Source organism: Salmo salar, chromosome 18, assembly GCF_965601325.2.
Source record: "Salmo salar chromosome 18, fSalSal1, whole genome shotgun sequence".
Lineage (NCBI taxonomy): Eukaryota > Metazoa > Chordata > Actinopteri > Salmoniformes > Salmonidae > Salmo > Salmo salar.
Window position 1 is genome coordinate 70,772,311 of NC_138308.1, and position 14,513 is coordinate 70,786,823.

The following is a 14,513-nucleotide window of genomic DNA, read 5'->3' on the forward strand; positions in this document are numbered from 1 at the left end:
AACAGCAACGAGACAGCCTATAGGGAGGAGGTCAGAGACCTGGCCATGTGCTGCCAGGACAACAACCTCTCCCTCAACGTGATCAAGACAAAGGAGATGATTGTGCGCTATAGGAAAAAGAGGACCAAGCACGCCCCCATTCTCATCAATGGGGCTGCAGTGGAGCAGGTTGAGAGCTTCAAGTTCCTTGGTGTCCACATCACCAGCAAACTAACATGGTCCAAGCACACCATGACAGTCGTGAAGCGGGCATGACAAAACCTATTCCCCCTCAGGAGACTGAAAAGATTTGGTATGGGTCCTCAGATCTTCAAAAGGTTCTACAGCTGCACCATCGAGAGCATCCTGACTGGTTGCATCACTGCCTGGTATGGCAACTGCTCGGCCTCCGACCGCAAGGCACTACAGAGGGTAGTGCGAAAGGCCCAGTACATCACTGGGGCCAAGCTTCCTGCCATCCAGGACCTCTATACCAGGCGGTGTCAGAGGAAGGCCCTAAAAATTGTCAACGACTCCAGCCACCCTAGTCATAGACTGTTCTCGCTACTACCACACGGCAAGTGGTACCGGAGCGCCAAGTCTAGGTCCAAGAGGCTTCTAAACAGCTTCTACCCCCAAGCCATATGACTCCTGAACATCTAGTCAAATGGCTACCCAGACTATTCACATTGACCCCCCCTCTCCACACCACTGCCACTCTCTGTTGTCATCTATGCATAGTCACTTTAATTAACTCCATCTACATTTGCATACTACCTCAACTAACCGGTGCCCCCGCACATTGACTCTGTACCGGTACCACCCTGTGTATATTGTTATTTTTTACTGCTCTTCTCTAATTACTTGTTACTTTTATCTCTTATTCTTATCTGTATTTTTTGAAACTGCACTGCCGGTTAGGGGCTTGTAAGTAAGCATTTCACTTTAAGGTCTACACCTGTTGTATTCGGCGCATGTGACTAATACAATTTGATTTGATTTGAATCCTAGAGGAAAACCTGGTTCAGTTTGCTTTCCACCAGACACTGGGAGATGAATTCCCCTTTCAACAGGAAAATAACCTAAAATACAATGACAAATCTACACTGGAATTGGTTACCAAGAAGACAGTGAATGTTCCCGATTGGCCGAGTTACAGCTTTGACATAAGTCTACTAGAAAATCTATGGCAAGACGTGAAAATGGTTGTCTAGCATCGATCAACAACCAATTTGACAGAGCTTGAAGGATTTTGAAGTGAATAATGTTGCACAATCCACAGGCCTTCCCTGTGGCTCAGTTGGTTGAGCATGGTGTTTGCAACGCCAGCATGGTGTGTGCAACGCCAGGGTTGTGGGTTCGATTCCCACAGGGTGCCAGTACAAAAAAAAAAAAATGTATGAAATGTATGCATTCACTACTGTAAGTCGCTCTGGATAAGAGCGTCTGCTAAGTGACAAAAATGTAATGGAAAGCTCTTAAAGACTTACCCAGGAAGACGAACAGCTGTAATCACTGTCAAAGATGCTTTTACAAAGTATTGGCTCGGGGGTTTGTATACTTATATTACTTCGATATTTCTGTCTTAAATTTTCTATAAATTTGCTAAATGTCTAAAAAAAACTATTTTCCCTTTGTCATTATGGGGTATTGTGTGTAGCAGGGTGAGAATTCAGCCTGTAAAACAACATAATATGGAATAAGTCAAGGGGTATGAATACTTTCTGAAGGCATGGTAGGTGATGTTCCCTGAATGATCAACTATGTGACCATTTCAATATGAGTTCTGTATGCAGACTCTCTTCTAGGAGTAGTGCTCTAATCTTATCCCACTCTATAAAACCCATTACCCTCTCAACTACCTCAGGTCTAATGAAAAATACTAACCATTCATTCCAGCCAATACGATTTATCCCTGTCCCTTTTTATCACTGACTATTATTGGCTAAATTGGAAATGTATATGAAAGCGGTCATCAGTCTTACAGTTCTCTTGTTATGTGTTATAAATCCACACAGACCCATGCTACAGTGGGCCTTTTCAGAGTCTGCCAACCATTGATCTTTTTTACAGCCGCATTAAATATTTATCTCGATTGTGCTCACGGTGATAGTTCAACTTTGTCCATTGTGACATGTGCGTAAAGATCAAACTCCTGATAGCCTCATTTACTGCTGCTCAGTCAACACGATCCGGCTGTCATCTCATTTGCTTCTGGGCCTTAGCGATTTGCCACTTTCCCCAGACTGTTGACAGAGAAGACATGTCAATTCTCTCCTTTCCTTCCGCAAGTGGAAGGCTACAATGGTGAAACAATGCTAATAGCTCTTTATAGTCTCTACCCCACATTAATAATGCAGGGATCGGCTGAGCGAGCTTATAAAAAGTTATTTATCTGGGCCTGCTCCTTGTTTACACGATTAGTTGTATCCCCCATCAGCAAACAATGACCACCGCCTCCTCCCTGCCTCCCTGTCCCATATGAGTCAATTACAGACAGGGAAGGCGAGGGCGGACGAGGGCCGTCAATGCCACAGCTGAAGACTGAAAATAGGGAGGCCTTGTTGAGTATACCCACTGGCAGGCTGAGGTTGAGACGTCTGTTCCTGTATAACGTGAGAGACAGTTATATTTCTGTCTCTGTTATTCTGTTTTTCTTTCTCTCTCTCTCTCTCTCTCTCTCTCTCTCTCTCGCTGTCTCTCTCTCTCTCGCTGTCTCTCTCTCGCGCTGTCTCTCTCTCTCTCTCTCTCGTTGTCTCTCTCTCTTTCTCTCTCTGTCTCCCTATTTCTCGAACACTCTATTTCAATTTCTTTGGATCTCTGCCATCTTTTATTTCTCTCTGTCTTTCTCCCTCTCACGCTACAGGTTCATAAAAGTTTAAGCGATCTCCGATGGTTTCAGAAGCTGGTATATTGAGCTATACCTCTTTCTTCCTTCTGACTTTCTTTGCCCGTCTTCACTTGAATTATTTAACATGCGGTCACGCTATGACTCCCTGATAAAATAAAGGTTAAATAGAAATAAAAATGACATGGTTAGAAGAGAAAGGAGGAGTGTAGGTCTGGAATGTTGGTCGAGGATCTCTATACCGACTTTGGTCAATTCAGGGTGTTAATTTGTCTTCTCTTTCTCCAAAACGTTGATGAAGGGATGACTTCAGTCTGACTTCTCTCCATACTTTGCTTCCTCCCTCTTTTTATGTCCATTCAAAGAGCGTCAGTAGTCTGAGAAGATACATTTTCCACATGCATTCCGTGACTTTCCCTGAATGTAAGAACATCTTAAAGATCTGAGATCAGTTCTGGATTCAGACATCAAACACTGGACGGATCTGAAACGCCACAAACATAATATTTAATCACGCTTCTCACAACAACAAAAAAGATGATTCACATAATTGCTATCTGTCCGTTTGACAAAGACACACAGTGGTTGTCACCTTCATAGACCGTCATTTGTCTTATTTAATAAACCATTGTTTTGCGTCCCCAGTCTCTTTGAATCCCTATTTTGAGTTTGATGTATCTGTGTCTGTGTTTTGTTACGATTAGAGACACAAGCACAGTGTGGGTCTTTGACGAGGCAGAGAGGCATACATATGCAAATTTCACACCCACTGTTGGAACTTATTTACCTAATTAATGGATTAACATAAATCATTAGCGGCAGAGCGGGGGTGCTTGACACTGCTTACCCGGATCTGGTGACCCGGATCAAACAGTGAGCGGCCATCTTCTTTTTTTGACTAACCCCACTGCCACTGTGGAGTTCAGATGTGTGGCTGCCACTCTTATTCACTCCCACTCATAATCACACAAAGTAACCCTTTGGACACGTACAGAAAAGCCACAACCCACTGGGCACAGACGTCATTTCAACGTCTAGTTTCGATTCACATTTGGTTGAGTTGTCAACTAATGTGAATTCAACATGAAATCAAAACATATTCACCATGTCATTGGATTTAGGTTAATAGTAAGGTAGAAAAAAATCAGAAATTCCTATACGTTGATGACTTTTTGCAAATCAAATCAGTTTTTCACGTTGATTCAACGTCATCACATTGCTTTTTTTGTTGTTGAAATGAAACAAATGGAAACAACATTGATTCAACCAATTGTTGCCCAGTGGGAAGGCTCTGTACTGTATTTTTGCACATGAGCACAAATGTACACACTCACGCAAGCATGCGCAAACTCACACGTAACACTGGTATATAATTGATATATCTGGCACAACATTGTGAGATATGAACATACCAAGTCAGAGAGAAGTACAGTCGTCTATTTAAAAAGCTATACTTTCTCCTCTAGTTGGGAATTAAGGTTAAAATTACATCAGGCTTCATACAGGCATCACATGACAATTTGCGAATTCAACATTGGTGCGTACAGCATATTCATTGTCATCATTCACAGTGAATTGTGAGGAAAAGCCAGGAAACTGTTTATCATCAAGTGCATATAAATAGTCGACTTCTAACAGTGTCCATTTTGTGTTTGTTTCTCTCCGTAGGGGCAGAGGATATGGGTTATTGCGTGTTTTGGAAGTGAACTTGAATAACTGAATATCTCTCTTTCAGGACACAGACACAATGATACTGCATCCCCAAAAGGAACAAAATGTCTTTCAATCCTTTCTTTCTTTCCTTCTCTTGCGCTTTTCTCTGCTACAATATGCAATGAATGTCATTTTTGTTTTGTTTTTCTTATATACCCCGTTGAAATCGAATATCCTTAACTTTCTGATTATCATCGTCAATACTGCTGTCCTTATTCTCTTTAACTATTGTGATAATTGTGATAATTTACATTTTGATATGGTTTTTTCTTCTTCTGGCTTCTCCATACTCCCTAAACTGGCTCTTGCACAAGATCTTTAAGAAAAGCAACTTGAGAAAATGTTTGCCTAGGAAAATATAACCTGCCAACCATTCGGAATATGATTGGCCACACCCCCTGCAATGGAACACCGATTCTAAGGAGCTTGTCCCTCCTACCAGCCACACCCACAGCCAAGACTAGCAGAAGTGGCTACTACTAATACTGAACTGCTTTTCCTTCATTCCCTTCCCCACTCAGAAACAAGCCCCACCCCCAATCTGCCCCCAACCCCTCTATGTGAAAATTAATTTGCTAACTCTTGTCTTTTTACTAACAAAAAGCTTAAGAATTTTCCAATTTACTATTTTCTTTTGTGATTTGGTTTTCCTTTACCTTTATCCTTTTAGTTTTTACAACTAACATTGTGTCATTCACGGAATGTGAGTCATCTGTTCTTTTTTCTACTTAATGTGTGAACTTACGTACTAACAAATAAAATGATATTGTTTTATCTCTTTTATTTTTCGACAACCCTTTAATACAAAAAAAAAGTTTCCAATTACTTTCTTTATTTCTTTATTTGGATGATTTGTATCATCCAAATTTTATTTAATTTTGGACATTTCAAGGATTGATTGGTTGGATTATTATCGCCTATTCTCAAATTAATTAACCTGTTTTTGTTTATCAAAAAGGCGAAATCTCCTTTATTTATTTTTGAAGTGTCCGTAATTGAGTTCACGGTTTGTCATTCTTTTTTTTTCTTTCTCCTCCCCCTGTTTTCTCCTGAAGCACGCAGGCATTGGACACGCTATGGTAAACAAACTGCATTATATGGTAGATATCATTCTAATTGTCTTTACTTTGGTTTGCCCTGGGTTTCCGTTATCTCTTTCTATTCCGTTTGCTCTTACTGAAAATACAAACTTCCATCGATTCCAAGGTAGCTGAAAAAAAATCACCTCTATTTGTCTTTCTTTTACTTTGTTTGTTACCAGTTTTTACCATCCAAAACTCCTCCCTTCCTTCCAAAAATGTTACCTATCCACTGAAAGAGGTCTGCCCTAAAATGATTAATTTAACAACAATTAAAAAAAAAAAATTGTTACTTAGATTTTTTTCCCCCTTTTATTTGGTTATTTTTTTCCTCAAACACTATCCTTATGAAGAAATAAAGAATCATCTTTCAAGAAAGATACAGTAGCAACTTCTGAATTGACTATAACAAAATCTATCCAAAAAAAGTTACGATTTACTTCAGTTTTTCCCCCTATTAATTTTCTTGCAACAAGCGTACTTGAAGTGAACGTACATAGCGGACTCCATTGACAGAGAAATACCCCTACTATTACAACCCCAGTGGCAGGTATTAAGAACTAGGGCCATTTGGATAGTATTCTACTATGTGTGAAACTAGATTACCTATGTCTTTAGCATATCTAGTAAAACAGAATACTATTCAACTAGACTAACCTAGTAGACTTCTAAATTGACTGCAATAAAATATATAAGCCAACCTAGTTGACAGCACTGGTATTGTTCAGATTTAAATAGTTGCCAAAGGAATAGGTTGAACAATCTACGGGTTCTGTCGAGAATGCACTGCAGCAAATGAATATATCCAGGAGTACAGCTTGTAAAACAACATTGATTCTGTCTTCATTTTACGAGAGCAAAAGGTAAATTCCAGCTGCATAAAGACATCCATTTTGATAGTTTGCCACAGGTGAGGCTGCATGTGCCAAGACCTGTGGTTCCCACGCAAACAGGAATAGTTCAGGTCCGTATATACACCTCCTTATTTAGTGGCAAGAGGTCAGGCCATAAAGCAGGGCCTCAAATGAGGACCCGATCCCATTAGACCTATAGCGTGATTTACGACTGAGCTGGATCAGCTCTGAGCCCTTACCTAGACTCTCAACACCCAGCCTAATTAAATGCCATTGTCTCTGAATGGTAAATATTGTCCCCTTGTCCGCCACTAAGGCTTTATTGTGTATAACCAGACTGCTAGGAGTCAGGCAACAAAGACAGTGTTGCTACTGGTTTCCTGAAGGAAATGGGGAAAGTGATTTTTTTTTCTAGAAAGGGATAGAATGGACAAAATGAGAAAGGAGAGTATTAAAGGCTGGTTGGCGTATAAATACTGATGTGGTTGTTTTGTTAGAAGACGTTTCGGTAATCCGTGCCAATTAAAAAAATAAAAAATGCCCCAGAAGGATACAATTTTTTATTGCTTTACATAAGCAATTTTTTTGAATTACAGCATTGCCATGCACTAGTGTAAATGACTCAATTAACACTACTTGTTTATTACCAAAAAACTGTTGAAAACTCTAGGGAAGAAATTAAGATCTCATTTACAGTACATTACTTTCTTTCATGTATAACATTTGTGTAGGCATCTTATATTTCAGATGTTTTCATATTCAGTTTGTTAAGTGTGGAATATGAATGTTATTTACATGTTAGAGTCAAGGACATTAAACTAGTCAATAGTAAATTATTTCACAGATCTTCAAAAATTAGCACCCATAGTGGAACACATAGTAAAAGAGATTCTGTACTGTTTGATCTTTCCGGGTAGCTGTAGTTGGTTAGTTTCTTACTTCCTGTCACTGGATTTGCACAATGAAATAAAAACATGGGTTCTGCGCTCCCCAGTATTGTTGCATGACATGTAGGGGGATATCTCTTGGAATGTTTCAACTGTGTCCGATCTACTGTCTCCATCACTAACACTACCTTGTTACCTCTGAGTTTACTGGCCTCACCCCATGCATGTAAGAGTTGACCCCCCTTATCTTTTTTTGTATTTTTTTTTATAAACCAATGACATTAAAGCATATATGTATATGTATATATATCATGGCTATTATATATATTCATACATATATCAACCGTTCTAATATTATCTGTATGGCCTCGTAACTCAAGCCACCCCTGTTATTTTAGGGTTTTGTTTTCTTTTGATTAACTTTATTCTAATTTTATTACTTACTAAAACAAATAATACGACCTCACTCCTTACCTTGCTAGAAAAAAATAATAAGAAAAAAGGAAAAAATAAGAGTGGGAACGGCTTTTCATTTTCTAGGTGACTAGAAGAGTGTTGCCTACAGGAGGCTGTGTGAGCCATCCATCACAACTACACCTGAGTGGGAGTGGAAGCAAACCATAAGGGAAAAGCTAGCCTACGGAATAGCAAAACAAAGAACCAGCCTGAGACTATTGTTATTCCAGCCAGTTATGGGTTTCATAACTACTGTAAATTACTCAATCAATCAAACTCCAGTAGGTGTATGTTCAGAGTCACTTTTCCATTAGTGGCAATGTGTATTTATACCTGTAAGAGTAAGGGAAGGGATATGTAGGGTATTTTCGTTAGCTACTGTCACCTGCTAGTTATTAGCACATGCACACACATAGATTGAGATTGAAATCAAGGGATTTCATATAGCTCTTAGATTGAACAAATTCAATGTTACATTTGCCTTTCTATTCACCGTTGACAGTGGAAGCCTTTTTCCCCTCACTTAGATTTTCCAGTTCTTTAAAACCCTCTCCATTTTCCGTTGACTACATACATTTGTGGTTGCTACATCGGTTTTGTCCCTCATCGTACATTATCATTTTTGTTTTGTTTGAATCATGCACCCTGTTTGCATGCTGTTTTTTTCTGGCTAGCGTCATAGACATCTGCATCCTAACCCGAAAGTTGACTTCGCTGCTCTAGCCCAGCACGTGCCAGTAAGCACGCGTGTCTAGATGGGTGTTCTTTCCTTTGGCATTCTTGTCCTAATATCACCCTTAACCTCATTGCCTTTTCCTTTGCCCTTTTGTCTGGTGTAGAAGTGGTGCCCTCTGCCATTTTGTTTGGCTTTCTCTTTTCCCATTGCCGCCTCCTCTCAAAGTGTTTTTTGTTGTTGTGGTTTTGGTTTGATTGTTGTGTCCGTTGGTTCATGTTTGTTTTGTCTGATGGACTACTCCTTTAATATTCCATGTTGTCACCCAGGCATTCAGTGCATGGCTCATGTCCACCTTATTAGCTTGGATGGAATCATTTTGTTTCTTCTTAACCAAAACAAGCCCTTGTCACAAAAATAACACGCATTCAGTCCGAAAATCTGATCTGGTTGGACAAATCAAATTGCAGAGGACTTTAAAGACTCCTCCTAATTGTTTTACTACTACTACTACTACTACTACTACTACTACTACTACTCCTACTACTACTACTACTATTACTAAAACAATTTGTTACTAATACTACTGTATGAATCAAACCTTTGTTGTAACTGTACTAACAACCATTTTTGTGTCTGACTCTCCCTTACTTACTAAAGCACTAACCGTTCACCCTCCAACCCCACTCCTTAACTGCCCAACACACAACTAAAACTCCCCTCCATCCTTTACTGAGACTCGGGAATGGTCTCAAAATAGTTCCCCCTGCCCCTCCTCTGCCCCCTTGCGCTGCCTTCACGTCCACCAGCCCCCATCCTTCCTCTCACTAACCCAGGGTTCATAGAGTAATTGAAGGCATCAGTTGGATTAGCCCTCAGAGCTAAAGGCTTCATATTGATGGCTGAAGACTTCAGGATTAGGATCTTTCTCACTGAGTTCAGTCACTGCTAGTTGTCCAGTCCAGCTGCCAGCCACCTGTAAGAGGATTACTTGCTGAACAGACCCCCTCTCTCTGCTCAGACTCCCCACCCTCCTTTGACCTGTCTTAGGGCGAAAGGTCAAAGGGGGTGTTCATGGAACGTGTAGCTGTTGTGTGCGTTCGCAGACCAATGAAAAGCGTTTTCTTTGGATGATGTATTTGAGAAGCATTTAATTTGCCCTGCATTTTGACTAATACTGTACTGTATGTGAAATGAGTATTCAACGCTGATAACTAACTTTGCTTGACAATTGTAAATGTGGACTTTATGATGTTTGCCTCCTCAAACAGTTAAAAACTCTTCTGAAGGTAAGTAGTAAGAAATGATTTGCTAAAAGACCTACGCTTCAATCAGGTAAGGAATTTACTGTGAAGGTAAGACTGTCATTTTATGTGCATGCTAAACCAAAAACACATTTACAATGTTGTCCTCAGTGAAGGAACTGTTAAAAGTGGTTAGCTACCTGAAGTGGTTAGAACCGTGCGTTGCCCCGCCTCCAAACAGTGTGTCGCAGACAAGTTACAGTAGTGACTTCAGAAAACGTTAGGCGTTAGAGCACTAAGGTGAAAGTAAAGGTGAACAAAACAACTCACCGCTGCCTCTGAGAAAATAAAGTCACATGATTACTTACTTGAAACATGAGTTGATCATGTTGATCATCTATATCCCAATTGATATTGGGTGTGCATGTGTTTCCAGTAACATGAAGCTTATAAACTCTATTGTTCCGACGCCTTCCATACCGGGATCACGGAGGCTAAGCTGTCAGTACAACAATGCTTTGGTACAGCCGCCCAGTCCCACTATCCAAGACAGCCTGCATGGCTTCACTTCGATGCACTTTTCTATGCAAGTATGCAGGCCCCCTCTTGAGTTTCCAGGATTTGTTCCAGACTATTGTTACGGTCAGAAGCCAGGCTATGCCAGACCATAGGAAATCAATGTAGGCAGTAGAGGAGCCACTTAGGGTGCTTCACCTGGTCTTCTCTCTGACACGGTGTGTGTGTGTGTGTGTGTGTGTGTGTGTGTGTGTGTGTGTGTGCACAATTGTGTGTTTGCAATAATGCATGTATGTATGTTATAGCTCCTTGTCCAGGCAGGCCCCTGATGCTGTCATGATGAGAGGGTATCCAGTAGAAGGAGAACTCTCTGGCGGTGGTTTCAGTGTCACAGAGCCCAGCATGGTCAATGAGCCAGTGACACGCTCAGCCAAGCACACCACAGGCCGCGCTATTAGAGCACAACGCTGAACTGCACTCCAGAGGTCTCCCATAGCCAGCCAAACAACAGGGCTGTAAATGTAATATCTTGAGTTGGAATAGACTAAGCTAGAGATCCGCAGTGTCGAGTTACCTCGGCTTACTAGTCCAGTAACTCATGGCATGTGGTTCACTGACCCATCTGGTCCAAATCAATGGGTGCTTTTTCCATACAGCCACACTGTCTATCGCCAGAGAATGGGGTTAATGAAAAATAAATGAGGTGTTAGGCAGTATGCCTTTTCCTTTGTCTCTTCACTTGGCAACAGGATGAGGGTTTGAATGAGACTGTACGGTTTACCAATAGCAGGTCACGTTGTGACCTTGTGGCAAAGCCAATCCCTGCTCTGGCCCTTATGAGTGTAAACAGCTCCTATCAGAGCTTTAGCAGGGATGAGAGGGACACACACACCACACAGCAGAGATCACACACTCCTAGCTCCAGTGCTTTGGAGAGATTTGAGTTGGCTGTGTCCTGTAATCAGGGTTAGGAATAGGAGCTTTCTCTTTCTCTCTCTGTCTCTCTCTGTCTCTCTTTCTCTGTCTCTGTCGCTCTCTCTTTCTCTGTCTCTCTGTCTGTTTGTGTGTGAATGCTTGCCAGAAAGGGGTTTGTACCCAATTCTCAGCTAGATAGTGGACTAAGATTAATGTAATCATCTACCTCTATGTAGCTTCCTACCCTCACTAAATGACTTTATTGCTGGCCTACAATATATGAAAAAACTGATTATACCATAGTTTCACAAAATATAAGGATGTTTTTTGGACTCTCAATGTGATATAATGTACAATAAGATATTGCTTTCTCGGTATAAATGTCCCGGAAACGGCCGCACATGGCGCTAATTGCCGGTTTGAAACGACGCTATGAAGTGGATTGGACAGCACTTTGTCCGCCGAACAATGTCCTCACATTAGGTCATTACAGCCAGTTTTGAATGCCACACAAGCCGGCGCATCTGCGCCGACGACCCGGCTATGCTGCAGAGAGGCACAGCGAAACCCTGTGCATCAACAGAGCTAGGATTTAAGTCTCCCTATTCCTTTTTGATTCTCAGGCTAGATGCTTACTAAGCTGGAACTGCGTGCTTTGTTTTACAAGGGGAATTGCAATCGTGTAATGGGAATCAATTACATAGCGCTAAGTCTATTGTCGGATTAAATGGAACGGCGGGTTGTAGCGTTACTATAGTGTTATTGCGGAGGCTAAATATAATATATTCGGTTCTGAGGAGCACAGTTTAGTTTGGCATGAGAAGGAATGCGCTGTCAAGGCATTTTTTTTTAAACGTAAATAAAAGAGGCACAGAAATGACCCTGGCTCCAATACATCAGTATGATGTAATTATCTCTAGTCTGACAAGGTGATCAATTTCTCTCCATGTGTTACTTTGGTCCAGTGACAACAAGATGGAAGCTTTTACCAAAAGCTGGTGACATTTTGTCGCGTCAGCTGCAACCCAGGATCAAATCACAAATTCATAGCTTGATGACATATTTATCTGTCTGATCGAGCTTGCACGGTGGGCATGCATTTGTCCCAGCCCAGCACGCACACACATATTCCACTGATCGTCAAATCGTCAAATTTGACGGCAATGGTAGTTGAATAGTTAAGGGCATGTTGAAACAAAGGTTGAAACAAAGGTTTCCAACCACTGTCCTATATCATACTCCATGCAGTAACCACATAGTTGTGGATGTGTCCTGTTTATACCTGCTTACCCAGAGTCCTTCAATCCTTTTTCTGCATGCCAACCAGTTTCATTTCTTTGACATGTTAGGTAAATAAATGCACTGGCTGAGCAATTTAAAGGGAAAGCAGGCAATTTCCCCTTCGTCACAAACCTCAGAATACGCCCTTTCATTATAACTCCTAGACCCATTTCTAATGTCTTCTGCTATATAATAGGATACGTGAGGAAATTTAAGTTTGATAGCACTCCCTGAATGATATCCCGGCACGGTTTGTAATAGAGTCAACATCGAAGTTAACACAGTTTAAGTAAGATAACTACACGGAACATTGCACCACTCCAAGAGGGTGTATAATTCATTTTGGCTAGTCTAATTTAGATGTAAAAATCGCAAAATATGTAATATTATTGCTTTAAAAGGAAACGTCCTGTGTAAAAGCAAGTACGCCGTAATCTAAATGCATTACCTATGTGGGTGGGAGGATCAGAGTATATTTTCTTACTCGATTACCCTATAGCGACCCACTCCATTCCACCCATGTTAAGAGTGCACCAAGTGCATTTTCTGCTTCTACAGAAATCATTGGTGAAAGAGCAATGGCTTTCAGCTTATGGTGCAGCTCTGTGAAAATGGCTTTACTGATTCTGCACTGTCCTCAATGGACGCTTTCCTTCTATGTTCCAGCATTAGGAAAGCTGATCATACAGTATGTATTCATGGATTACAGAATATACCTTTAAAGAAGTTGGATTGGTTCACTGACAGTCTACCTACAGTATAATGGATTGTCATTGGCTAGAATCCGGATCCAATCCTTTCATTTTGACAGAGAGGAAAGCGGTAGAGAATGAGCCAATAAAACCCTTCAGAAAGTTCCTATTTTTCTCTCGTCCTTAGCCCATTGATTTCATCCCAGTGGAACCTTTGTTGTGTTAACTTGTGGTCACTGTTGCCTTGAAACATCCTGACATCCTGTCTCGTGCCGTGCCAGGTGTTACCTCTAAGCCTCCAATATTAAGGCTTGTAGCCCATAAGGTGTTGCAGCCATTAAGAAATTATTCAGTTCACCTGTGATATACAGTGTAAACAAGCTTTACCATGTAATGCTGCCATCAGCACAAAAGCCTTGGGCCTCGTTCAAGGTAAAGTGGAGTGTTAGGCACCCTAATTGTACGTTTGGCAGCACTTTGAGAAGTTGAGCTGACTTTGACTGGCGCGCCATTCGTTTAATTGGGCTTGTTTTATTCTTGTTTAAAACTTAAATATGATTCATCCGAAACTATGACTTTCATTATTGGTAGTCAGCTCACAGTCTACCCTTTCAAATATTGAAATCGTGTTTGCATGTGTGTTTTCATGTGAGGCATGTGTGTTGAGAGAGTCAGAGAGAGAGAGAGTCAGAGAGAGAGAGTCAGAGAGAAGGATTGAGAGAATCAGAGATTGAGAGAGTCAGAGAGACGAAGTCCGGGTCAGAGATTGAGATAGTGAGAGAGAAGGAGTCAGAGGGTCAGAGATTGAGATAGTGAGAGAGAGAGTCAGAGATTGAGATAGTGAGAGAGAGAGTGAGAGAGAGAGTCAGAGAGAGAGGAGTCAGAGATTGAGATAGTGAGAGAGAGGGTCAGAGCGAGAAGGAGTCATAGGGTCAGAGAGAGAGAGGGTCAGAGAGAGAGAGAGAGAGGGTCAGAGAGAGAGAGAGGGTCAGAGAGAGAGAGTCAGAGATTGAGATAGTGTGAGAGAGAGTCAGAGTGAGAGAGGAGTCAGAGATTGAGATAGTGAGAGAGAGGGTCAGAGAGAGTGAGAGAGAGGGTGAGAGAGAGGGTCAGAGAGAGAGAGAGAGAGAGGGTCAGAGAGAGAGAGAGAGAGAGAGGGTCAGAGAGAGAGAGCGAGAGAGAGGGTCAGAGAGAGAGAGAGAGAGAGAGAGAGAGGGTCAGAGAGAGAGAGAGAGAGGGTCAGAGAGAGAGAGAGAGAGAGTCAGAGTGAGAGAGGAGTCAGAGTGAGAGAGGAGTGAGATTGAGATAGTGAGAGAGAGGGCCAGAGAGAGAGAGAGAGGGTCAGAGAGAGCGAGAGAGGGTCAGAGAGAGAGAGG

At 41.5% G+C, this 14,513-nt stretch overlaps 1 protein-coding gene across 7 annotated transcripts in view; it reads left to right on the forward strand.

Annotated features, from left to right (window-relative positions):
* The window catches only part of nrxn2b (neurexin 2b), a 937,590-nt gene that overhangs the window by 454,988 nt on the left and 468,089 nt on the right, over positions 1–14,513 (forward strand). The window contains exon 7 of one of the 7 annotated variants that reach the window (XM_045701329.2): positions 5,596–5,619. The exons of the other annotated variants lie outside the window; for them this stretch is intronic. Coding sequence (XP_045557285.1) covers positions 5,596–5,619 — 24 coding nt within the window. The remainder of the gene's footprint in view (positions 1–5,595; positions 5,620–14,513) is intronic. 7 annotated transcript variants of the gene reach the window in all.